Source organism: Ostreococcus tauri (genome assembly GCF_000214015.3).
Source record: "Ostreococcus tauri WGS project CAID00000000 data, contig chromosome 04, whole genome shotgun sequence".
NCBI lineage: Eukaryota > Viridiplantae > Chlorophyta > Mamiellophyceae > Mamiellales > Bathycoccaceae > Ostreococcus > Ostreococcus tauri.
This window is the reverse complement of record NC_014429.2, coordinates 326,116-350,612: the sequence shown is the minus strand read 5'-3', so window position 1 is coordinate 350,612 and position 24,497 is coordinate 326,116. Positions and strand designations below refer to the sequence as shown.

Sequence of the window (24,497 nt, the reverse complement as noted above, 5' to 3'; positions counted from 1 at the left end):
TTCAGACGCTAAGATCTTCGAACTGCAAGTTCACCCCAGACGTCGCTGCAGTTTCAAAGAACTCGTTAAAGTTGAACCGCGTGAGGAACGCGCGCAAGCTGGGAAGCTCGACGATGTACCCCGATCTCAGATTATCAAACAGTTCGAGACTATTTTTACCGAACTGTCGAGTGAGATAGTCCAGGCGCTCGTCCCAATCTGCGGGTAATCCTTGACCATCGGCGTAACGCACGCTCGCCTCGCAAAGCTCGCGCACGAGGCTGAAGATGTCCTCAAAAATAGTCATGATTGAGCCGACATCCAGGAACGAGTGCGCCATGACGACAGCAAGATACTGCCTGTGTGCCAGCGAGCACGTGTTGAAATCTTTCGTCTGGGCGATTTTTTCAAGCATTTTTTCAAATTCAGTCTCGATGACGTCGACTTGCATGTACGTGCGCCAATTTTCAATCAACTGTTGCATCAGGTGACGAAGCCGAAGTGTCTTTATCAAACCGCTTCGGCGTAATCGAACCCACGTCTCTTGTAAATCGAACTGCACTCGCTTCAGACGGAAGAGGTACTTGAAAATGGTCTTGTATCGCTCTTGCGTGTCCGCGGTGAAGAATATGCCCATCGGCCACGGGATCGAACACTCGAGGTCGATCCCATCCCACGCGTCATACTCTGGCACATGAACACGAGGAAGAAAGGCTGTCGACGGAGTCGTCGGCCGCTCTGCTGCGTTTTCCTCCGATCTCGTAAGCGCGGAGCTATACACCAGTTTGAAGGTGGAATAAATTGCTATGTTGCTCGGCATCGCCGTCACCGCCGATTGCGCGAACGGCGTCGCGAGCTCGCGCGTGGCGTTGCCAAGCTTTGGAGGCAGCGCCAACAGCTCCTTGGCTTCGTCAACAAATATCGAGTAAAAATCCCCTTTACCCAGAAAGTAAAACTCCGTCATGGCGGTGAGGTGCGCGACCAGTCCGGACCTATGTAGCAGCACCTCACCTAGACCCTCCGCGATCTCCGAGCGCATCGACTCCACGACGGCGTCGAATTCACGAGGATCGAAAGACTCCGCCGACGCCAACTTTCGGATGCGCGCCGTCGCCCGTGCGGCGTACGCTTCCGCATCGAAACTGAAGCTGGGCGTCCGCTGATTGATCGAACGCGTCAAGATGCGAACTCCTCGTCCAATGAACGACACCGCCTCCGCTGTGGAGAGCTCGATGCCGGGCGGTAACCGCTCCAGCGCCACGCGATGACTCTCGTGCCAAATTCCGCCGCCGTCGTCCTCCTTCGTCCTCAACCCCTCACAGCGGTCGATCGTCCGCACGAAGAACTCATCGCACGGATCGACGATCGTCCCGTGCGCGCACCACCCCAACAACTGCTGCATCATCACCTGCGTCGCTCGCCAATACAACCGCTCGCACGCCGCCCGCGTCGCCGGATGTCCCGCTCGCAGCCACGCGTCTCGCGCCCTTCTCAACACCTCCGCCCCCGACACCCCTCGCGCACCATCGAGCACCTCCCCGAACAACTCCATCAAGGCCGGTATCACCGCTCGTTCTTCGCTCAACTCGCTCTCGATCGAGCTCAGCGTCCCGGCGTCGCCTCTCCTCCGCAGCGCGTCTTGCTCGAGTTTTAAAATCTTCGCCTCGTACGCGTCCAATATCTCATCCACCCCGCTCGCCAGCGCCCGTCTGTACAGCGACCCGCTCTTGACGTCCAATCCATCGTGGTCGATCACGGATTCGCGCTCGCTTCGCGTCACTCGCTCGAGCGCGCCGTACGACGCACCGATGCGGATGAGATTATTCAACCGCTCGCGTTCGTGTGGTTTGATGAAAAAGTTTAATTCCTCGGCGACCGCGAGAGAGGGCGCGCGTTCGGGGGCGTCGGTCGCGATGAAGACGTCCCCGGGAACGCCCAGGAGGGCCAAGAGGAGATCGGGGATCATCGAGTGGATGGGTTGTGTGGGTTGACGAGCGATACGCGGCGGTTGTCGTTGTTGACCGGCCGCCGAGCGCGCCGAGGCGGACGGTGCGTGATGCTGCGTGATCGTAGATCTTACAAAGAACCTTACAAAGAGCGGCGGTACAGACTTTTATTGGTACGGTTCGAGGGTCTAAGTGATCATCGGGGGTTACCTGGGTCGACTCTTCGGCATGGCTCGATGCCCCAGATGTCCTTGGCGTACTCTCGAATGGTTCTATCGCTACTGAACTTGCCGGATCGTGCCGTGGATTTTATGCTCATTTTCGTCCATTTTGCTTCATCCTTGTACGTTTCGTCCACGAGACTCTGCGCTCGGCAGTAGTCCTCGAAATCGTTCGCGAGCAAGTAGTAATCGGCGCCTCCGTGCACGGCGTCGCACAGCGGCGCAAAGTAGTCGGCCCAGCCGAACGCACCTTCGCGAATAGATTCGACGATGGCGTCGAACTCCTGAGGTGTTTTGAATCTCGCGCGCTCAGCGCGCAAGATCGGAACGTCCGCGGCGCTAGATCCGAAGATAAACATGTTCTCCTTGCCTATCTCCTCCGCAATCTCAACATTGGATCCGTCCATCGTACCTATGATTAGGCAGCCGTTCATGGCAAACTTCATGTTGGACGTGCCGGAAGCCTCGGTGCCGGCCGTGGAAATGTGCTGCGATAACTCCGCCGCGGGCACGATCGTTTCGGCGCTGCTCACGTTGTAATCTGGAACGAACACAATCTTGAGCAAGTCGCCGACATCTGGGTCGTTGTTCACAACGTCTCCGACAGAGCACACAAGCTTGATGATGCGCTTGGCCATATCGTAGCCCGGTGCAGCTTTACCACCGATCAAAACGACGCGCGGCACGAAATCTTTGCGCTCCTCTAACGTCGCGGCCTTAATCTGCTTATACTTGTGGATAACGTAAAAGACGTTGAGCAACTGTCGCTTGTACTCGTGAATTCGCTTCACTTGAATGTCGAACAAAGCATTCGGGTTAACGACGGTCCCAGTCTTCTCCTCGATGTATTTCGCCAACTTTTTCTTATTGTTTGTCTTGATGGCGCGCCACTGCGCTTGAAACTCCGCGTTGTCTGCGTACTTTTCCAACTCATGGAGCGACTCAAGCTCGCGAATCCAGGCATCGCCTCCGAGTTTGCTTGAGATCAAATCACGAAGCTCTGGATTGCTAAACGCTAGCCAGCGACGCTGCGTGACGCCGTTCGTTTTATTTTGGAACTTTTCTGGCATGATGTTGTAGAAGTCCGCAAATATTCGACTCTTGAGAAGTTCACTGTGGATTTCAGCGACGCCATTCACGGTGTGACATGCCACGAGCGCAAGGTGCGCCATGCGCACGTACTTAGTGTCTGGGGCCTCTTCGATGATGCTCATGCGCCCAATGCGCGTATAATCTTCACCGATCGTCGCCGCGAGCTCTTGGATAAACCTCCAGTTGATGTCGTAAATGATCATCATGTGGCGCGGCAACACCTTCTCCATCAAGTCGACAGGCCACTTCTCTAAAGTTTCGGCGAGCACGGTGTGATTGGTGACGCTAAAAACCTTCGAGGTGATATCCCATGCCTTAGTCCAGCCAAGTTTGTGTTCGTCCAGGAAAAGCCGCATCAACTCGGGGATACCAAGCGAAGGATGCGTGTCGTTCAACTGAATCGCAACTTGGTCGGGAAACTGGTCAAACGTTTGGTGGTTTACCAGGTAACGGCGGATGATGTCCTGGAGCGTGGCAGACACCATGAAGTACTGTTGCTTCAGGCGAAGCTCCTTACCTTGGTACGTGCGGTCATCAGGGTAAAGCACCGATGAGATAGTTTCCGCACGTTGCTTGGATAAGATGGCTTGCACGTAGTCGCCCGTGTTGAACGACTCCAAATCAAATTCCTTTGACGGCTTAGCGCTCCAAAGTCTTAGGTTGATCGTCGTCGGCGTGTCCCATCCCGGAATGGGATTATCGTACGCCACCGCGCTGATTTCTTCGTTAGCGAGCCATTCGTACATCTTGACGCCGTCGATTTCGTATTCTCTGATGCCTCCGTAAAATTTCACTGGGTACGAAATATATGGACGTTCGATCTCCCACGGGTTTCCAAAGTTGAGCCAATAATCGGGGTGCTCGTGTTGGAAACCATCCGTGACTGTTTGACGGAACATGCCGTACTGGTAGCGAATCCCGTATCCCCACGCCGGAAGGTCCTGAGTGGCCATGGAATCCAGGAAGCATGACGCCAATCGACCGAGTCCGCCATTCCCAAGCGCGGCGTCGCGCTCCTTGTCGACGAGATTCTCCATGTCGTAGCCGAGTTGGTGCAGCGCCTCCGTAAACTGTGGCTTGATGTCCAAGTTGTAAAGGGAGTTCAAGAACGATCTACCCATCAAAAACTCCATGGAGAGGTAGTACACACGTTTAGGACTCTTGTCTCGAAAGTGTTGCTGTGTGTCGTTCCAGCTCTCAATCAGGCGATCGCGCACCGAGAAAGCGGCCGCGTTGTACGCCTCAAAGTCATCAAAGTGATACCTATTTCTCGCCATCGTGTACTCGACGTGATTCACGATGGACTCCTGAACGCTCATCACGTCGTTGCGCAGATATCGGTCCATGAGAGAGTAGAGCAAATCGTGTTGCCTTCGCTGCGCCGAACCCTGCGGCGCACTCGAGATCTCGGCGTCCGGTCTCGCCACATCGCTCACGTTCGAGAAGTGCGCTCGCAGGATCATCGACAGGCACACCTTGATGTTCTCCACGTCCTCCGCATCCGTCACCTTGCTCCCACTCGAGTCCGTCACGTGAAAGATATCGCTCACCAAATCATCCTTCGCGCTGTCCACGATCGCCTTCTCGATGTTCAACCCAAGATCTGCGAGCGCCGTGGTGATCACTCGCAGCGTCCCCGGCTTATTTGGCGCGTCGTTGATCCTGATCACCGTGTACGCGTCTTCGCTCGTCGTGTCGATCTCGATCGTCGCCTCCGCGCTCGCGCTCTTCGCGTCCGCCGCGCTTCGCGTCACGTGCAACCGCCTCGAAGACGTCGTCGGCGTGCTTCGCGTCCGCACGCGCGCTTGCGCGGCGCTCACGCCGCGCGTGGACGTCCGCGCGCGCGCGATCGCCAACGCCATCGATAATCGCCCGTCGTCGCAATTCCACCTCGCGCGCGTTGTTTTCAACCCCTCGCGCGCCACGAACGCGTCACGAACGCGCCGAAACGAGTGCCCGCGCCCGTCGCGTCGCGGTCTATCGCGCGCGCGCCTCGAGCGCGTCGCGAGCGCGTCGGCGGCGGCGGCGGTCGGTCGTACGGGACAGTTTCCGTGAAAATCGATTTTTTCATCGGTCACGACCCACGGAGAGTCTCTGCAGATGCATCCGTGACGGCTCGACGGCGTCGTGGCACTCGCGCGCGCGATGGCGACGCCGCCGAGGCCGCGCGAGAGCGCCTTGGACGCGCTGATGTCTCGCGCTCGGCGCGGCGTCGATGCGTCGTCGACGCGCGGGAAGAAACGACCGAGAGCGCGTGGGAACGCGGCGAGTGGGACGTCGACCGCGAGCGCGCTGGTGGAGTGTCCACTGTGTGGACGCTCGATCGCGCGCGCGATCGCGAACGCGCACGCGAGCGAATGCGAGGGTGAGGGTTCGTTGAAGGGATGCGGGCGGTTGGCGAGCTCGGAGAAGCGACGGGAGGTGGTTGATGATTTCAGAGGACGGAGAGCGCACACGGGCGCGCGAACGACGGGATGGGTGGCGAAGGATGATTTAGCGGGTGGGTGGATCGATAGGCGCGACGGAGGAGGAGCGACGGTGGGCAAATCAACGCCGGTAGACGCGGAAGGGACGAAGGACGCGTTCGCAGAGATGGCGCGCGCGATGAAACGCGTCGGCGCGGTTAAAATGTCGGGACATTTTTTACTCTTAGATTTCATCACGGAGGATGAGGAGCGTGCGATCGTGGAGTACCTCGATGCTGACACGAGTAGGCCTTGGAAGGATTCGAGCTTTAACGGCGCGCACGAGGGGAAGAAATACGGGGTGGAGCCGAACCTTTTGAAGCGGACGGTGGAGCCCACAAAGGTGCCCATTCCGAAGATTCTGAAACAGCTCGTGATCAAAAAATTCGCGTCGGCGCACGAAACGCTCCGACGTTTCGAACCGAACGAGTGCAATGCCATCAACTGTACGTTCTACTCGTAGTGTGGTTCGTGCGGTCGATCGAAACGCTCGCCACTCATCGACTGACCATCGCAAAAATGTTTGCACATGCGACAGATAGAAAAGATCTGGGCAGCGTCTTGACGCCACACTGCGACGACCGACAACTCTCGAGCGATATCTTAGTCAATCTCAGCCTGGTGTCGGACTGCACGATGACGTATATTCACGAGAAACACCCGGAGAGACGAGTCGAGGTCTACCTACCGCGCCGGTCGCTTCAAATCCAGTCGGGATCGACGCGATACGACTACATGCACTCCATAGCGAATGAAAACCTCCACGGCGATCGAAGGGTGAGTGTGACGTTTCGCGAGTCCGGCGCTTTCACCGCCAAAAAGAAGTAGCTCAAATCGTCACGAATAGACTGTGAAACATACGGATGCGGATTCCGTGTGCGCGCGCAACCACCTATTGCTGCACACGTTGCCGCGACGAACACCCGCGATGTCGTCCCGAGATCCCCGCGCGCTCGGCGACGCCCTTCGCACAGTCTTCCGTGCGGACGCCAAGGCTCTCGCGTCGCTCGAGCGCGATGCGAGCGCGTCCAAGAACGACGAACTCGTTCGAGCGCTAGCGATTTTGCTCGAGTGGTGTCACGACGACGTCGACACCGTGCTGGATCCCTTGCTCGAGCGCGCGTCTTCGTCAACGCGTTACGCACGCTTTGTCGCTCTGTTGACGCACAGAGCACCGAAGAGCGTTCGGGACGCTCTGCGACGGGCGCTCGGAGTGGGCGGGACGAAGGCGCTAGCGGCGTGCGCGTGCGCCCGAGCGTCGGCCGAGATGGAGCGAGGAACGGGTTCGCGGCGTCAGGACGACGGTGAATTGTTGGAACAGTTGCGGTTGATCGTATTGGCTGGTGAGGGACGGTCACCGACGCGATTGGCGAGCGCAGCGGTGGACGCGTTTGCTGCGATGAGCTCACTCGCAGCGGAGGACCGAGACGAAGACTTGGGAGGCTTCGAGGCGAGAGAAGACGTCGTAGGCGTCGTCACGTCGTGGGCACGTTTGGATGGTAAAAGTGAGCTGTTCATCGAGTGCTGCGACGGCGCGCGAGGGCGATTGAGGTCGCTCGCTCGCGACGGCGACGACTCTAGTCGCAGAGCGCGAGCCCGTTTGTTGAATCAAGCGTGGATCGATTGGGCGCCGGCGCTCGCGTCGATTCGAGGGAAGAAATGGGAAAGAGAGATGTTAGTGGCTCTGGAGTCGGCATTCGCGGCGACTTGCGAGATGTTGAACATGGATGAGCCAGGTGCGGGCGAGGGCGTCGCGCACGCGCTCATCACAGTCGGTTTGCACTTGGGACGAACTGGAATCGATCATGAAAATCGCGCGGTCTTTTCGGCCATGGTGAGCGAGGAAACAGCAAAGGCGCTAGATGAGATGTTGCACCAGTACACCGGGACCGCGATTCTTCCCGCGCTACGATGCTCGAACCCGCTCGCACAAACAGTTGCGTCAATTTTGATTCGAGTCATCCTTGCGCCAGAGCATATGGGTTGGACCGAGCAGACCGAAACTCTCTTGCGTGGGGTTCTTCCGCTCGTTGAGGAGGGTAGTGATATCATCTCTGTCGGTTTCGCGAGACTTGTTGCGGATTTAATCATACGGGATCCAAACGACGAGTCGCTGCTTCAAATTTTGAGAATCTGCGGAGGGAGTGCGACGAACGCAAAAATGAGCGCACTGCGAGTTCTGACCGAATTCTTACGCCGGGTCCAATCGACCATGCTGGACTCGACCGCCAATGCGATTGTTCGGTCGATGCTGCCGAGACTCGCGGACAAGAATTTGGAAGTGCGCAAAGCTGCGGCGGGAGCGTTCGCGCACATTGCGCCGCCAAAGGTGCTTCCAGCTCTTTTTGAGTTGTTAATCTCCGACGATGTCGAAGAGCGTTCAGCATCTGGCGACGCGATTCTCGCCACGATGCGAGAACAGAAGCCAACATCACGGGCTTTGAAAAGTTACTTGGACGCTCTGTCCGCCGCTTCTTCTTCTGACTCACCAGATGCAGAGAAGCGCGTCTCTCATGCAGTTAAACTACTGGCACGCTTCGCCGAGTCACTAAATGAGATCGAGTTGAGGGATGTGGCCGAGACGCTCACAACGGAGGTATTCTCTTCACCGTCTTCATCGAGCTTAAACCAAGCCGTCGTTGTGCTCGCTCCGTGGATTGGAAAGTCGACAGCGAGCGAACACGTCATTGAGGCATGTGCGCATCAACTTTCGTCGCAAAACGCGAATAAGGGTGCAGACGAAAACGAAATTTTCGATCGACTCGCGCCGCTTTTGCTTTTACGTGTGCTTCCGCTGGCGATTTGGGACCGTGAAAGTCGCGAGAGAACTGATATTCAAAAGTGCTTGAGATACCGAATGCTCAACGTGCAGGGCGAATTCGAAGACGTGCGGCGTGTGTGCTCCGAAATGTTCGCGAAAGTGCCACAACAAACTTTAGACAAGGAGCTCTTGAGCGAGCTTGAACGAGCTTACAGATCTGCGAGAACCGATTCTGACGATCTCGCGCGCGTCCGCACCTGCATGTTCTGCTGCAGTGCCGGTTTGGCTGTGCGCGGCAAATCCGCACTGTCGGAGAGCTTCGTGAATGTGCTCAGATCTGTGTGCGTCAACATCCTCGCGTGGAGCGCATGCGATACAGATGGTGACGATTTTTTCAAGGCGCAAATGGGTGCCATGGAGACGTTGGCGTCCATCATCGTCGCTGAAGTTGATTCGAGCGCACGAACTCAAAAGAACTGCATGAAGAAGACATCCAAGACACTTCTCGAGCCAGAGACTTCAATGATCTCATTTGAAGAAATCATCTCCGCAACGCCCTCAGGTCGCCCTCTCATCGTTGAACTAGACGATGACACGAAACGTGAACGTGTGCCTTGTGCGCACGAAACGCTCCACGGTGTGCTCCATCTGGCGTGTCTGACGGATCGAGATATTCCACCGTGGGTCGACGATGTGCCCAGGACCACGGGGATACGAGTTGCTCTAATTAACGTCATCATTACCGCCGCCAGACGTCCTCGACGTGGAGCAACACTTGTAGACGAGTGCTTCTCTCCGCTCGTCGCTTGCGCAGAACGGCGTGGTGATCCAAACATTCGTGAGGCGGCCCTCCAGGCGCTCATGATGCTTTTCCACTTGTCGCAGGACGACATTGACGAGTCTATCACAGTGGCGTTGACGCGAAGCATTACCAACGTTCTTCGCGATCACACTGCCGGCGATACCGCCCGAAAGGGTGCCGCAAAAGTCGCGACGGCATTACTAGCCGCCAGTGATCGGCACATCAGTGCGATGGAGCCATATCTCGAGTCGTTGCGTCAAAGTCTCACTGTAGCTGCTCGTGTCGCGGTGGACACCGAAGTCGCTTCGCTCGCGAACAAGCTCGCGATGTGCATGACGCAGACGGCAGAACGCTTGTAGGTTATAGATAGGATTTAGTCAGTAGGTAGATGCGTAGTACAAAAATTCGAGTTGAAAATCTCGCCGTGTAGCGGTGCTAACGCGTGAGTGTGCGTCTGCGCGCTGGTGCCTCGTATCGTCACATGTTGTCTTGATTTGAGCGCGCTTCATTCAATTTATTGAATCACGCGATCGATGACGTGCACGACGCCGTTATCCGCCAAGATGTCCGTTTGGACCACCGCAGCGCCACCGACGTACAGAATTCCCTCGACTAATCGAGCATCAATACTCCCATTGAGCGTGGTGACGGCGATCGGTCCGGCTGAGACGGCGGCGACAGCGTCCGTGGCGAGCAACGACCCCGCCACAATGTGCTTCCGTAACACGTCGCCGAGTCCGGGCGAAGCCAACAGTTCCTCCGCCGTGAGTCCGTTCTCGTTCAAGAAAGTCATGATGGCATCTGAAGTGGGCGCGAACACAGTCCACGGTCCCGCCGTCTCAAGTTGTTCGAGCAGATCGGGCGTCGCCGTCAGCGCGGCTACGAGCGTGGCGAAACGAGCGTCTTCGAGAGCAACGTCGACCACGGTACGCTCGATCATACCCGCGCTCGGTGCGTCCGCCATCTCCGGCGCAGGTGCCGGTGCGATCGTTTCCGGCATCGGATCCACCGGGATCGGTTCCACAACCTCAGCCGGCATACCGTTGATGTTTATCGGCTCCGCGGGAACAGGAACGCCTTCCTGCGCGAGCGCGCCGGAAAGCAGCGCCAACGCCGCGATCGCGCCGAGCGCGAATCGTCGCGCGAGCTTCGTGAAAGATCTTGATGATGATGTGCCGCGCATGTTTGTTCGTGCGAGCGCGTGCGTCGTGAAGTGACGTCGACGCGGCGTCACACGATAGCACCAAACTCCGAGAGAGACCGAGAGAACGTGCGCCACATAAAAAGGACGGTTTGGATTCCGAAAACCGTTTCGCGTTCAAAAATCAACCCACCGCGGGCGCTGGCGCCGGTCATCGGCGCGCGACGCGTCCGCGCCGATGCTCGCGCGCGGAAGACGCGCGCGCGGGACAGTGCTCGAGCTCGCGCGCGCGATGTCGTTGAAAAGGAGGTACGCGCGCGCGAGCGTGAGTCATTTCGAACGGCACGTCAGCGGGTTGAATTCGAGTTATAAAGACGAGCGAGACTACGGGGCGGCGACGCCGCCGCCGCGGACGTGGGGGGAGTCCGCCGTTCGGTTGGCGTCCGTCGTTCGGTTGTCCTGGAAGGAGGCGCTGGCGAGGCTGGGGATATGGCGGTTGGATCACGTGTTGGCCATCAGGATGCTGGCGGAGCGGGACATGAGCGCGACCATCGCGCGGGAGGTGCGCGCGCACGGATCAAGGGTGGAGCTTAAAGGAGGACAGTGGCGAGAGACTATGAAGGAGTTGAAGATGGCGCTTCGTTACTCGAAATCACTTCGCAGGGCGCCGGATTTGAAAACAGTGGCGAAACAGGGAGGGGTTGAGAAGGAGGCGATTCTGTTGAGCGACTTGGCGCCGGCGTTGATGCGGCCGGCGTACGTCTTATTTAAAGACATCGAGGCGGAACGGTTGATCTTGGTCGTTCGCGGAACGCATAGCGCAAAGGATATGATCACGAATTTAACAGGGACGTCCAGTCCGCATCACACGATGAGCGGAGGTGACGGGAAAGAGTTGAGAGTTGGGTATGCGCACAGCGGTTTTTTAACGATGGCGAGATATCTTGAGCGAGTGATCAAGGACGATCTTGTGAAAGCGCTGAAAAGTAATCCAGGTTACGACATGAAACTCGTCGGCCATTCTCTCGGTGGCGGTGTTGCAGTCCTGTTGACGGAGATGTTACTCCAAGACGAGCGATTTCAATCGGTTGGACTACACTGTTACACATTTGCATGCCCTTCGACGTTAAGTCGAGAGCTCGCAGAGTCGGTCAGGCCTTTCGTGACCACGTGCGTGAATAACTCCGATTTGGTAGCATTCGTTAGTTTTAGCAAGGTGAACGAGCTCCAGCGCGAGGTGGTCAGTACCGCGCTCGAGCAGAGGCTGTTAGATAAATGGAGACAGAATGCGGCGGCGATGTCACCGACGGACGTGTGCGGGCCGACGCCGTCGCGTTTCGCCGCGGCAGCGGCTGCGGTGGGAAAGCAGCACTACGGACCGGAAAAGTATCCAGGTTGGTTGCGAGCGCTCAGAGGTCTGAAAGATCGCCATAATAAGCTTGTCGAGTCGAGCTCTTTGTACAGGCAAAGTTTGTTGATTGGAAAGACGGTGAGTAAGACGAGTTCGAAATTGGTCAGTCTCTCTGGGGCATTCATTGCTGGGGTTGTGTCTCCGCGTCCGAGAAAGAAAGATGACGTGAATGAGATGAAGGTGGCGAGACCGGTTCAAGAGAATACGGCGTTTAAGAGGACGAATCAGCAAGTTGGAGATACGATTTCGCAGGCTGTGTTAGCGACGGACATTTGCAACGACGCACATCTCGCGCACGTGCACGCGGATGCGCCCGAGACGACGGCGGAGGAAAAGAATTTCGAAGAGTACATCAAAATAGCTCGCATCGCGCTCGATGAGGATTTTCAAAAGCCGCTCACCGCAGCGGACGTGGCGAAGATCTACAAAGCGGAGGCGAATGCCGCACAGGAGGTGCTTCGAATTCAGGCGGACATCTCCGTCGTCAAGGCGGCTGAGTTATTAGCGGACGAAGAGGCAACCATGCTCGCGGATTATTACGGTACCGATCTTCCTCAGCTCTACGCGGGCTCTCACACGAGCTCCGAGCGCGATCCCGTGGTCAAGCGCAGATGCGTATCCATGGAGGAATCGGCACGCCACAATTTGGAGGAAACAGACAAGCGAGACACCGAGAAGCTGTACCCGGCGGGACGCATCTTACACTTCGTCCTCAAATCAGGTCTCGACGAAGAGTCGACGAGAACTGCCGTGGGTCCGAGTGCTAAACCGGACGATCAAGGTCGATTCGATTCACGCCGTAGCCTCCACGCGCTGTTCGATGACGTCGATTTGGACGTCTACTCGCGCATCATTCTCTCGCGCACCATGATCGCCGACCACTTCCTCGCACAGTACGAGGACATCATCGACGGTTTCATCGCCGAAATCGATGCCTCCACCGACTAGTTTCGATCCCTGAAATCACCCACACTCAACGCTCGCCACCAGACCGCTCGCTTGACACCTGATTCCAGCACAGTGCGACGCCCCGCGCCCACGAAAACTCGCCCACGATGGGTTTCTTACGCGTCCTAAAGTCCTTTGGAAGCTCGAGCTCGCGCAGTGGGGTCATCGCCGACGCCGCGCGCGTGCAGGTGAGCGCGAAATCGCTCGGCGACGATTTTCCAAACGAAGCGAAATTCTTTGGTTTAGAAAACTTTGGCAACACGTGCTACTGTAACTCGGTCCTGCAGGCTTTGTACGCGTGCGAACCGTTTCGTCGCGCGCTGATCGAGCGCGCGATGTCGTCCGCGAACGGGACGTCGACAAGCGGGAGAGGCTGGATGAGCGGAAGGCGCGAGCCGGAGACGCTGCTCGACGCGCTCGGGGATTTGTTTCACGAGATATCGACGCAAGGGAAGATCACGGGGTGCGTGTCGCCGAAGGCTTTCATCGAACGGCTGCGGAAGGATAACGAGCTTTTCCGCGGGGCGATGCATCAGGACGCGCACGAGTTTTTTAACTTTTTGTTGAACGAGTGCTGCGAGAACTTGGAGAGCGAGCTGAAGAGGTCGGGGGACTGGGAGTCGGGTCGTAAGACGTGGATACACGATATATTCGAGGGAAAGCTTGCAAATCAAACGCGATGCATGTGGTGCGAGAACACGACGAACAGGGAGGAGTGTTTTCTGGACCTATCAGTGGACGTGGACCAGAACACATCCATCACGGCGTGCCTGAATAACTTTAGCGCCAAGGAACTGTTGGACAAGAACGACAAGTTCCAGTGCGACCGATGCGGTGGACTTCACGAAGCGCAGAAGAGATTGTTGATTCAGAGCGCTCCCAAGGTGCTGTCATTGCATTTGAAGCGGTTCAAGTACATCGAGGCGCTCGGCAGGCACGCAAAGCTCAATCATCGCGTCGTGTTCCCGTCAGAGCTCAAACTCCCAAACCTCAGTGACGACGCAGACGACCCAGACGTGCGCTATGTGCTCTTCTCTGTCGTTGTCCACATCGGTTCCGGCCCAAATCACGGGCACTACGTGTGCTTCGTCAAGAATAACCATCGTTGGTTTCTCTTCGACGATGACACCGTTGAGGTCGTCGACGAGGAGCAGTTACATCGCGTCTTCGGCTCCACCGTCGAGCGCGGTCCGATGGGGAGCGAGCACGGATACATGCTGTTCTTCGAACGCCAGAGCGACGACCAGACGGAGAAAATGTAATACCGAACGAATGCATCCGTGCTCCGTCAACCCTACAGCGCACAAGATTAATTCAGTCCGCAGATCTCGACGCGCCTCGACGAAGCGTGCGCTCGCTCGATGACACCTGTGGACGCCGAGGGTGATGGCGCGTCCCAGGACGCGATCGCGGTGCTCGTCGCGAGCGAGACGACAACGAACGACGCGAGCGTGAGAACGAGCGCGAGCTTGGGAAGGCGCGCAGAACAGAGCGTCGATGACGACGCGGAGGCGGACGAACCGGCGTGGATGGCGGACATAGACGCGCGAATGGCCACGGTTAGGGACATGGATGTGAAGGCGGTGAACGGGGAGTACATGGATAACGAGCGAAGCGCGACGCAGGGCCACGGCGCGGATGAGGGTGAGGACGCTCCGGGACAGTTCGAGGACATATTCGACGATCGAGGAGAGACGATCGTGGATTTGAACGAGTCGAGCATGAAGACGACGAGTATCATGGCGTTTTTGGAGACGTTCGCGCTCGGGCCCGAGAGTTTAAACGGTGGGCGAGCGACGCCGACGATGGGCGAGGTGCTGGAGCGCGTCAAGTCGAGGAGGCCAGACTCTCTGCCAGAGTGGACAATGACGGCAGCCGCGGCGGCAAGCGCGTATCAGTTCGCAATTAATAAGAAGCGATTGGCAGAGCAAGCCGCGTCTCGCCTTAAGGAAGCGAAGAGAAAACATGCCAAGCTGCAGGCTAAGGCGGACGCTTTGGATACACAACTGCACATGGTGCAGTACGGCAAGACGCCGGATGGAAAGCCCGTGAAACCGAATCAGATCAAGAACCTACCACACCAGACGCGTCCGCGTGGAAAGATGCCGCCGCCACCGTCCGAGCACACATCTGCGATATGGACGAAGGCGCTCAAAAAAGACGTGTGCCACGTCTGCGGTGAAGGTGAATCAGACTACTGGCACGACGATGACGAGATCGTGTTCTGCGACGGCTGCGACGTCCAGGTGCATATGTCGTGCTACGGCGTGATGGCACTTCCAGAGGGTCAATGGTTCTGCCGAGGTTGCAAGGAAGGCGTCACCAATGGACCGCTCGTGAGCTGCGGGACTCCCAGAGGCATTTGCGCTATGTGCCCGCATCCCGGAGGGGCGTTGGTGCGAGTGGAACCTCCGTCGAAAAGGGACGTGCCGTGGCTTTCTCCCGGTCATCACGCGCACCTAGCGTGCGCTTTATACTTGCCTGAGGTGAAGGTGACTCTCCAGAAGAAAGGACAATCTCCTGTGGTGGATATGACGCAGACAAAGTTGACGCGTATGAACTTGAAATGCTCTGTCTGCGACGAGCCCGGTGGATGCACGCAGTGCGCAATGCACAAATGTTTCCACGCGTTCCATCCATTGTGCGCGAGAGGAAACGGTCAAGTGGCGCTTAGGCAAGCGATTACGGGGCAACCGATGGCTTTCTGTGAAGGTCACAGCACTCCCGAGTTCGAGAAGCAGCGTTTCATCACTTGCGGGTACAGTGAAGATGGAACTACCGAGCACTCTAGACCATCCAGTGTTTTCTGGCGAGAGAACGCAAACACGAATGCCCCCGCAGAGTCACGAATGCCCCAGACGGTACTTGAACGGATCAAAGATGTGAAGAAGGCGATGAAGGAAGATGCTAATAAACCGAAAGAGGGCGCGACGGACAAAGTCTTCCAGCGTGCAACGAGTGCAGAGGCAAAGCGTATCTCGATCATGACATGCACGCGACACGTATTCCATAGCGGTCGCTCGTCGGATGACGACGAAACCTGGAAGTCTTTCTTCATGCAACTCCAACGAGAGTGCAGGCACCTCCATCCAGATGAGGCACTGAGGCTAAACGAGCTCAACGCAAGTCTCGGAGAGGCTGAGGTGAAGAATGCGCTCAACGTTTTGGCTGTAAATCATCCGAGGATTCCTCAAGGGGAAGAGATGTTCGCCGATCTTGCACCTTGGAAGTACATGAAGCAACACCAAATCGACGCGGTGCACTGGATGCAGAACCTGTTCTCACTGGGCTTGGGAGGGTACCTGGACTTTCAAAGTGGCTTAGGAAAACGCCTCACGGCACTCGCCTTTATCCAATGGACTCGTGATGGTTTAAGAGACGTCGGTCAGCATTTAATCCTGTGCCCGAGAGAAACAATTCATCTGTGGACTGCCGATCTTCATCGTTGGTGCACGACTCTTCGCAGCTTGAATCTTGTGAGTGAAACGGATGAACGTTCAGAGGAAAACGCCGGTAAGATTCGAGCGTTGGCGTTTGATTACATTATCGTGCCATACGATCGATTGCATGAATCCGAGGCACTCAAGTCCACGCCTTACAAAAGCGTGATTTGCGACGAGTTCCCGAGTGATGGTGGAAAATCGTTCAAGGCGTTGTTTACAGCAGTCGCAGAGAGGCGCATTCAAGCAGGATCAACCTTTTTCTTGGGCCAATCTGTCATCAATCAGGCCAAATGGTCTGAACACGGAGCAATCATTTTCCCCGATCTTTGCCGACATGGACGCGCTCCTGCGGCGTCGTCTGATAGTGTCGATGGGATACCGCAGTTATTGGCTGATTGGCTCCGCTTTACTGTGACCGAGCGCGTCGTGGAACCACCAATAAAGGCTGTGCCTTTGGCGAAATTTTCCACGATCAACGTGAAGCACCCTACTGATGATCTCATGCACATCTTCAGGGCGATGCGAAGACACGGACAAAAAGTACTAGTGATTGGAAACAGCGCAGAATCATTGGCCGCGGTAGAGGAGGGGATGAGATCGGCAAAGCTTGAGTATGCCCGCCTGGATGAAAGCGAACAGCCGCTAGGCGCCGCCTTGTACGCAGTCGCTCGCTTCAGCACAATGGCAGAGAACAACATATCGTTTTTACTCTGTGAGGAGAAGAATGTGAGACGTCAGCAAGGTCGTCTTTCGAACGCGAGTACGGTCTTATTTCTGGACGGTGGTTTTTCGGACGTAATCGAAGCCTCTGGCGCTCCAAGGGAGGATCGATTATGGAACGTGGCGAATCGCATTTGGGGGCTCGAGCCGGTGAAGGGCACGACTAACTTCGTGAAAATCGTGGATCACAATGGAAAGGATATCGTTTGGATGCGTGGTTCGTGCTCTAAAGAAATTCCGGAGGATACGCCGGCTTACCTGACACTTACCATCGAAAAAATCCCGATCAATGGCAACGTCCCGCCCGAGTTCACCTCCAAGGATGTGGCAAACTGGGACGCCGCTGTTGAGAGAAAGCGCGTCAGAGACGAGACGGAAGAGCCCACGTGGTGGACCCTGCACGAACATACGTGCGTGTACTGCAACGGCGCCCCTGGACAGTGCAAGAACATTCCTCCGGCGTTTTTGCCTCCAGAAAAGGCCGGTATGAAGATTCGCTGCGTGTCATGCCCGCGCATCACCTCGATGGGTTGCGCCTATCTTCGCAGCGTGCCGAAGTCGTGGAAGTGCCCCCAGCACGGGTGCGCGGCCTGCGCGAAGCAAGCGGCACCGGGTCACATCACTTTTAGATGCGTCTCTTGCCACCGCGCCTTTTGTGATTCGTGCTCGTCGGGTGCCTCTTTCGACGCCATCTCCTACCACCCGGTTTGGAGTCCGAGCGGCTTCACGTTGCCATCGTATTACGAGTATGTTCGTTGCGCAATTTGCGTGGACAGTCTCCTGGCGGATTCAACGAGCTCGCGCCGAGCGAAACAATAACAATTAATAGAGTTGTCATGTCATATTACTAGATGTAGCTAACGAACACTCCGAGGCGACCGATGCGTAGCGGCGGCAATGCGTTTCGGCGTCGACAACCTGTCGAACACGCTCGATCGTCTCGGCGACGACACGTTCTCGCTCAGGGGGGTCAAAGGCGCCCGAGCCGGTGAGGACGCGGCGTCGTGTTTGCTAGAAAATTTGGCGTAGGTGTAGGGAGATTCGTACGTCCTGGGCAATTTTTCATCCCTCAAACGCAGTGCCTCGTTCTCGCGCTGCAGCGCTTCGCACCGCACCTCGCTCGCCTTCAGCTCCTTCTGCAAGCGCATCAACTCATCCCTATAGGCGTCCGCGATGACCTGCGCCTGCTTGCTCAGCTCCCGACGTAACCTCCCTATCTCACGTTCGCGACGTTCCGCCCGCTCGTCCTCGCCGCCAACCGTCTCCGTCTTCGCCGCCGCGCGCTCGGCGCTCACCCTCCGACTCGCCTCCAGCGCCCCCTCCAGCTCGTCCGCCCGCTCACTTCGCTCCCTCCACGCCAGCGTCAACTTCTCATTCGCTCGTTCCAACGCCTCGCATCGCGCGCTCATCGTCTCCGCGCTCGCCGTCCCGCCCGCGCCCCTCGCGCGTTCCTCCAAACGTTCCCCCAACGCTTTCGCTCTCGCCTCCGCCCGTCCGCACCGCACCGCGAGCTCGGAATTCGATCGCTCGAGTTCGACGACGCGCACCGCGCACTCTCGAGCGCGCGCGGAGGCGTTCGCGAGCGCGCGCTCGAGCGATTCTTCCGTCGCGCGCGAGCTCGAGTCTTCAACGGCATCGTCATTGACGTTTCGCGTCGTTCGCGCGCGCGCTCGAGCGATCTCGCGCGAACGCGGAGCGGGAAGAGCGAGAAGTGACATCGACCGCGGTCACCGCACGCGCGTGGACGCGAAGGGTCTTGGCGGCGCGCGATGGAGTGCCGATGAGCGCGTGGAAGTTGAATCGAATCGTTTGTTACAGTGAAATGTCAAGGGTGGACGCGCGGGTACTACGGGCGGTCCCATGAATCGTCTTCGGAGCCGGAGTCGTTGGAATGGTACGGCGCGGTGATCGGTGATGGTGATGGTGCGTCCTCGGAGTCGTCCTTCAGGTCGTCGTCGGACGCTTCGGAGGTCGGGACGAAGTCGGCGCTCGCGAAGCGCTCCGCGCCGACGGAACCGGTGACCTCGCGAAGACACAACCATCCGAAACCCGTGGGATCACGCTCGAAGTCCTCTCGGTCTTCGAACGAGTCGATGAGTTTTTGAGACGTGCCCCAGTCTTCGCCGTACTCGTGCTCGATGAACCGGCGGAGCAAACCAAGGGCGTCGATAGTGAACATTTTTCTAGCCTTCGTCGAGCGCCACTTGACGTCGCCGCTCGAATCGAAGATTTGAGGATACGAGCGACGAATAAACCTGATGACGGGAGCGCCGGCGATGATGTCCCGACTTTTGTCATGGTTGTAATTGAAGGCTCGCATGGCGGCGCAATAGAACGACCAGTACGCTCGCTGATCGAAACCGAGTCGAAGCAAAACTTGGCGGTCACTCGCGAAACTTGGCGACAGCTCGGGTTCAAACCCCGGAGAAAGTATAATATCCGGTACTGTCCCTTGAGCGCTGGCGCTCCACTTTCCCAATACGCATTCTGTGCGCGCGCTAGACGGAAGATAACCGTTCGGAGTGCTTCGCGCGCGCTTCAAAATTTCCAGCCACGCCTCGACGCCTGATTTTTGCCCCATTCCAGCAGCACCGACGACGATGAGGTGTCTCTTCGCTCGAGTGATCGCGACGTTCAGTCGCTCAGAAGTGGTGAATGATGACATCGGGGCACCACATAGCGTGAATACTATGACTTCTTTCTCTTGACCCTGAAACGCGTCCACAGTGCTCACCTGGACGTCCGACGGAGCGAAAGATTCGTCGTCTTCATCGCCTTCCGCGACATAAGGCTCATCGGACTTCAAGCATTCTTTAAGTTTCATCGTCACGAACGACGCTTGCGCGGCGTAAAAAGCGATGACACCAATCTTCTCTGCAGAAATACCGTTGTCCAACAGACGATGCAAGATGGCGCTCACGCGGTTAGCCTCCGCGACATTCAGTTTGCTCTGGCCCTCCTTTTCGTCGACGCCGTTGGTGTCCCACCAGACAATCGGAGGTAACACACCACCGGTAGATATATCAATCAAGCTCGCTCTATCCATTGCATCTACACCATCGAGCAGCATTCCGTCGTAGTAACACTTGTTCGGAATGGCGGAGATCATCGGATGGAGTCTGTACTGAGTGCGCAGCGTGACCTTGGGATAGCCGGCTTTGCTCAGACGCGAGAACAACGTCATTTGAAGTGGATTGCGTGTCACCTGAGAAGACGCGTTCTCGATTTCTTCTCGAACAGTTTCGAGCACCGGGTATAGTTGATGAGGGTCACCTACAGCAACGACGGATTTGCATCGCGTGCGTATCACCGGAAGTAAACTACTCGGCTCGGTCATTTGTGAGCACTCGTCGAGGACAACGACGTCAAACTTCTTGTCGGTCAAATCTTTGTGCGTGGACGAGTAAGTCGTCACTCCGACGACAAGGCACTTCTTAAGTAACGCTTTCCGTGCGGCGACTTTCCCCACCGTGGATAGGGCTTCGATTTCTTGCTGCAGAATAACCTTTGCTCGTGCAGACGTGGCCTCAGCAAGCATGGCTTGAAGCTCTTTCACTTGCGATGCACCGTGAACGCTCGTCTTCGCGTGGACCGAGTGCGGCAGGATTGTGGGGTCGATCTTCCGAACGCTACCGACACGAACGAAGTCCGTGAACCCTAGCTCTAGAAGTTTTTGCAAAACTCGATCGACGGCGACGTTCGTATGCGCGCTGATCATTATGCGCCCATTCGAAGCTTTCAACAGCTCAGCGGCCTTGATGACGAACGCGGCGATCGTGTGCGTCTTGCCACTTCCGAACGGCCCGTGAACGAGACGGACGGGTAGATTCGAAATACCCGTGGCGCTCGCGAGTGCGCCCGAAATAGCTCGAGCTTGGTCGTCGTTGAGTTTGAATCGACGCTGCAATGCAGAGACTCCGATGTCCCCGTCCTTCAAGTAAAGCTCCTGTTCTTCCTCGAGTTCGACCCGTGGGGGGATGCCAAGCACCCAATCGATCAACGGCGACGGCTCATTTGTCCCGAGAGCCAATATATTGGCGATCTCTTCAGCCTCTGAGAAGGCGTTCAGCGACGAGTGTATGGCGAACAGTTTCATCGTGCTGTTGTCGCCGAGCGCTGGCGGTCGCGGACTCAACAGGCGCACCTCCGTTTGCCCGTTCTGATTTAACCCATGCCACTCGTTCTGCACAACACCCACCCACGGCGCTCGATACCGATCGCCCACTGTTCGCAACGGCTCGACGTTGAAAGACGCCTCTGTGCTGACGACCCACAAATCGCCCTTGGCGTAAATCTTTGGACCTTTGATAGCTTTGATATCGTGGACTGTCATTCTGATGAACGTCTTCTCCTTGCCCTCCTCCTTGTCGAACCACTTCCTAGAAGTGATCTCACACTGGGTGAAATAACGCAATTTGTACCTTTGCCACATGACCTTTTGCAGGATCTCCGGTTGTTGCAGTTCTCGCTTTGACTGCGTCGCGTCGTCGCGTAATTTTTTCATCACGCCAGCGACGTCGCGCAGACGCAGGGTTAAATTCTCACACATCGCCGTCACGAAGTGCGACTGATAATCGCGAATGGTGGTAAATTGGTGATTTTTACTGAATGTCAAACCGACGTAATCGGGCGGCGGAAATTTGACGCACACCTCTGTCGAGAGCGCCGCAGACGGCACGCGCGCGCGCCGCCTCTCCGGTGCCTTCTTCTCGCGAACCACGGGCGCACTCGCCGTCACCGCCTTGGCCCCGGTCCGAACCCCGACCGTTTTCTTCGACGGACCCGCCTCCACGGCTGCGCGTTGGCGCTCGAACTGATCCAACGCGACGTCTAAATCCCCGTCGTGCGCCAACAACAACTTGGCCACTTCGCTCATCGGTTCATTCTCCCTCTCATCACCCTCCCTCGTCCCCACCGCGTCACCCATCCCTTCCACGCGCGTCACACCACCCACCACCATACCCTCCACCGTGCCCGTCGTCCTTTTCAACATCGGCGGCACGAACTTTTTCCGAAACGCTCGATTGGTGAACCGGTGCGTCTTCGCCCGCGCCGCCGCGCCGTCCCCTCCACCCCCATCCGTCGTCCGCGCACCGACCGCGTTTCCACCGACGACGTCATCGACGTAGACCTCGTGTCGCGCCCCCAAGCGCACGGTGCGCCCGATCTCGAACGCCTCGCGCGCGCCATCGACGCGCGCCCGCGTCACGCGCCGTCCGCGCCCATCCTCGCCCTGCGCATCCGTCGTCGTCTCGTACAGCGTCGCGACGTCCCCGCGCACGACGCACGCGCCGTCCATCCGTCGCGGGCGTTTCTTCCCCACGTCGTCGGTCCACGTCACGCGGTACACCACGTCACGGTCCATCGCTCGGACGGGGGAGACGGGAAATGATTTGAAAACACATCGCGCGACGTCTTGAGGTCACATGAAGGACGATTCGTATTCCGAGGCCCGCGCGAGAGTCCATCGCGCCGCGCGACGACGGCATGGACGCCGCGAGCGAGCAGTGGGCGTTCGACGCGATCGCGGTCGTCACCGTGGGAGGGATCATGCCGCTGGCGGTGATGTTGCTGCAGAGTCGACGGGCGAGTAAGCGCGCGTGCGCGACGGCGCTGATGCTGTGCGCGGTGCTCTTCGTCGGTGCGTTCGAACACGCGCGGGCGTCGAGACCGGAGATGCGTCGGGCGCGAGGGTTTAAAAATGTCATGCGCGCCGCGCGCCGGGCGCGCGCGGGCGGGGGTGGATCGTGGACGACGGCGTCGTCGCGCGCGGAGACGCGTCCCGGAGGCGCGCGCGCGGAGACGCCCGCGCGCGTCTTCGACGCCGACGTCGTCGTCGTCCCGGACGGGATCACCACCCCGCCGTCGACGCGAGTGTAATCACGACGACGACGACGACGACGACGACGACGACGGGTTTCGCGCTCGCGACGACGACGACGACGGAGACGACGACGACGCGCCGCGCCGCGCCGCGTCCATCGTCCACCGTGACGCCACCACTCGCTCGGACTGTAAACAAAACAACTCCGGCACTGCCCCCTCGAGTGCCCTGATTCCTCGACGTCCAACCCCCGACGGGCGCTCGCGACATGCCCGGCGCGCGCTCGAGACCGCGGGTGGTGGATCAGAGACGGTGCGTGCGATGACGAGGAGCGAGGGCGCGGTGACGCCGATCGGTGCGAGGGCGACGACGAGGGATGGATGAAGGATCGTCGATCGCGAGCGAGGGATTGGGGAAAGATCGAGGGACTGACGACGCGATGGGACGCCGGCTCGACGCGTGGGCGCAGGAAGATTCTGCAGCGGACGAAATCGTTGCTGCGACATCTTGGTTTGGGACACATGCGAAATATGGGGGCGGATTTGCCGTACAGGCGAAGGGTGGAATTCATGTTGGTGACGATATTCGGAGAGACGTTCGATAAGGAGAGTTACTGGTACGGTCGGCCGAATCCGGACATGTTCTTCGCGGCGCTGATGAACATGGCGGGAGCGCGAGAGCGGGTGACCCCGGTCGATGGGTCGCAGATATTTAAGCTGAAGCAAGGGACGACGTCGTACGAGGTGAATCGGCCAAAGTTGAAGGCGCTGGGGGTGCAGGAACGGACGCTCCGGGAGATGTTCGCGCGAACGCCGGCGGCGGACGAGCGGTACCAGGTACAACCGGTGGCGTGTTTGGTGGTTCCCCCGCCCGACGTCACGGATGCGCTCGATTACGAGCCGTATCCGGAGGAACTTGACGAGGAAGAGGTTGAGGAGGATGCGGCAAACCTCGACGACATGGCTTCCATGGTGCTCACGTCTCTTTCCGGAGGCGTCACCGCGTACGTCAAGGAGGAATCCATGGCAGAAAATGGATCGATGAGTGCGAAGAAGAGAGCGTCTGGGAAACGTCCCGCGAAGCGTTTGCGCACAGAGACGGCGGGGAAGGAGAACGCGTCTTTGGACAAATCTTCCGAGGCAAAACTTCAGAGAAACAAGGGCAAGGAGCTGTTAGAGGACAACGAGGATGAGATGGACGATGCGGAGCCCGCAGAGGCGCTCGAGGACGATGGAGGCGACGTGCACACGGCGGCCATGCAAGATAACATGCGACGCTGCATGCGGCTCGTACCTCGGGACAAATCGTATGCACCTCAGCCGATAGCAAACTTCGATTTTGGATGGGATCCTGAGATGAAAGAAAAGCAAATCACCGATGAATTTCTTTCAGAACACTACGAGCTCGATTTTGTGCAAGCGGAGAGCACCAATGGACTCGCCTGCGCAGGCGAGGAAATCCCGTGGGATCCCGAGATGGCCAATTTCGTGATTAGAGCCTTCGCACCGGTTAATTACGACCGCGCGATGGAGCTCGTTGCGTTCGACGCCTCGATTGCACAACTGCGTGGAGATCTAGTTGGATGGCTTGGCGACAGTGCCCATGCGGGCGCGGCTTTAGAGCAGCTGGAAAAGCTGCGGCAAATTGCGACTGTCGGAATCGAAGCCCGAACTCGATAACAAGTACACCTGTAATCGCCGCACTTCTGTAACAACACGCTACACTTGTACTTGTACACTAAACT

At 57.7% G+C, this 24,497-nt stretch overlaps 12 protein-coding genes across 12 annotated transcripts; 7 read left to right on the top strand and 5 right to left on the bottom strand.

Annotated features, from left to right (window-relative positions):
• Nucleotide 1: 1 nt before the first annotated feature.
• Nucleotides 2–1,945, bottom strand: OT_ostta04g01990 (Spc97/Spc98; the record flags this gene model as incomplete). The annotated part of the gene is made up of 1 exon (XM_003078682.1): nucleotides 2–1,945. The coding sequence occupies one exon, from the start codon at nucleotides 1,943–1,945 to the stop codon at nucleotides 2–4; it is 1,944 nt and encodes a 647-aa protein (XP_003078730.1).
• A 176-nt stretch (nucleotides 1,946–2,121) lies between these two features.
• OT_ostta04g01980 (Glycosyl transferase, family 35) lies at nucleotides 2,122–5,100 on the bottom strand (the record flags this gene model as incomplete). Its single annotated transcript, XM_003078681.1, has 1 exon — nucleotides 2,122–5,100. One exon carries the CDS (start codon nucleotides 5,098–5,100, stop codon nucleotides 2,122–2,124), a length of 2,979 nt encoding a protein of 992 aa, XP_003078729.1.
• Nucleotides 5,101–5,383: 283 nt separating this feature from the next.
• Nucleotides 5,384–6,531, top strand: OT_ostta04g01970 (Alpha-ketoglutarate-dependent dioxygenase AlkB-like; the record flags this gene model as incomplete). Its single annotated transcript, XM_022984479.1, has 2 exons — nucleotides 5,384–6,149; nucleotides 6,242–6,531. 2 exons carry the CDS (start codon nucleotides 5,384–5,386, stop codon nucleotides 6,529–6,531), a joined length of 1,056 nt encoding a protein of 351 aa, XP_022838744.1.
• Nucleotides 6,532–6,631: 100 nt separating this feature from the next.
• On the top strand, nucleotides 6,632–9,625 carry OT_ostta04g01960 (Armadillo-type fold; the record flags this gene model as incomplete). The annotated part of the gene is made up of 1 exon (XM_003078677.2): nucleotides 6,632–9,625. The coding sequence occupies one exon, from the start codon at nucleotides 6,632–6,634 to the stop codon at nucleotides 9,623–9,625; it is 2,994 nt and encodes a 997-aa protein (XP_003078725.2).
• A 155-nt stretch (nucleotides 9,626–9,780) lies between these two features.
• Nucleotides 9,781–10,449, bottom strand: OT_ostta04g01950 (FAS1 domain; the record flags this gene model as incomplete). Its single annotated transcript, XM_003078676.1, has 1 exon — nucleotides 9,781–10,449. One exon carries the CDS (start codon nucleotides 10,447–10,449, stop codon nucleotides 9,781–9,783), a length of 669 nt encoding a protein of 222 aa, XP_003078724.1.
• A 250-nt stretch (nucleotides 10,450–10,699) lies between these two features.
• Nucleotides 10,700–12,766, top strand: OT_ostta04g01940 (Lipase, class 3; the record flags this gene model as incomplete). Its single annotated transcript, XM_003078675.2, has 1 exon — nucleotides 10,700–12,766. The coding sequence occupies one exon, from the start codon at nucleotides 10,700–10,702 to the stop codon at nucleotides 12,764–12,766; it is 2,067 nt and encodes a 688-aa protein (XP_003078723.2).
• A 107-nt stretch (nucleotides 12,767–12,873) lies between these two features.
• Nucleotides 12,874–14,028, top strand: OT_ostta04g01930 (Ubiquitin carboxyl-terminal hydrolases family 2; the record flags this gene model as incomplete). Its single annotated transcript, XM_022984478.1, has 1 exon — nucleotides 12,874–14,028. The coding sequence occupies one exon, from the start codon at nucleotides 12,874–12,876 to the stop codon at nucleotides 14,026–14,028; it is 1,155 nt and encodes a 384-aa protein (XP_022838743.1).
• Nucleotides 14,029–14,295: 267 nt separating this feature from the next.
• OT_ostta04g01920 (Zinc finger, PHD-finger) lies at nucleotides 14,296–17,748 on the top strand (the record flags this gene model as incomplete). The annotated part of the gene is made up of 1 exon (XM_003078674.2): nucleotides 14,296–17,748. One exon carries the CDS (start codon nucleotides 14,296–14,298, stop codon nucleotides 17,746–17,748), a length of 3,453 nt encoding a protein of 1,150 aa, XP_003078722.2.
• A 38-nt stretch (nucleotides 17,749–17,786) lies between these two features.
• On the bottom strand, nucleotides 17,787–18,647 carry OT_ostta04g01910 (unnamed product; the record flags this gene model as incomplete). The annotated part of the gene is made up of 1 exon (XM_003078673.2): nucleotides 17,787–18,647. One exon carries the CDS (start codon nucleotides 18,645–18,647, stop codon nucleotides 17,787–17,789), a length of 861 nt encoding a protein of 286 aa, XP_003078721.2.
• Nucleotides 18,648–18,775: 128 nt separating this feature from the next.
• On the bottom strand, nucleotides 18,776–22,294 carry OT_ostta04g01900 (P-loop containing nucleoside triphosphate hydrolase; the record flags this gene model as incomplete). Its single annotated transcript, XM_003078672.2, has 1 exon — nucleotides 18,776–22,294. The coding sequence occupies one exon, from the start codon at nucleotides 22,292–22,294 to the stop codon at nucleotides 18,776–18,778; it is 3,519 nt and encodes a 1,172-aa protein (XP_003078720.2).
• Nucleotides 22,295–22,416: 122 nt separating this feature from the next.
• Nucleotides 22,417–22,809, top strand: OT_ostta04g01890 (unnamed product; the record flags this gene model as incomplete). Its single annotated transcript, XM_003078671.2, has 1 exon — nucleotides 22,417–22,809. One exon carries the CDS (start codon nucleotides 22,417–22,419, stop codon nucleotides 22,807–22,809), a length of 393 nt encoding a protein of 130 aa, XP_003078719.2.
• Nucleotides 22,810–23,021: 212 nt separating this feature from the next.
• OT_ostta04g01880 (unnamed product) lies at nucleotides 23,022–24,432 on the top strand (the record flags this gene model as incomplete). The annotated part of the gene is made up of 2 exons (XM_022984476.1): nucleotides 23,022–23,065; nucleotides 23,223–24,432. 2 exons carry the CDS (start codon nucleotides 23,022–23,024, stop codon nucleotides 24,430–24,432), a joined length of 1,254 nt encoding a protein of 417 aa, XP_022838742.1.
• Between the last annotated feature and the right edge of the window lie 65 nt (nucleotides 24,433–24,497).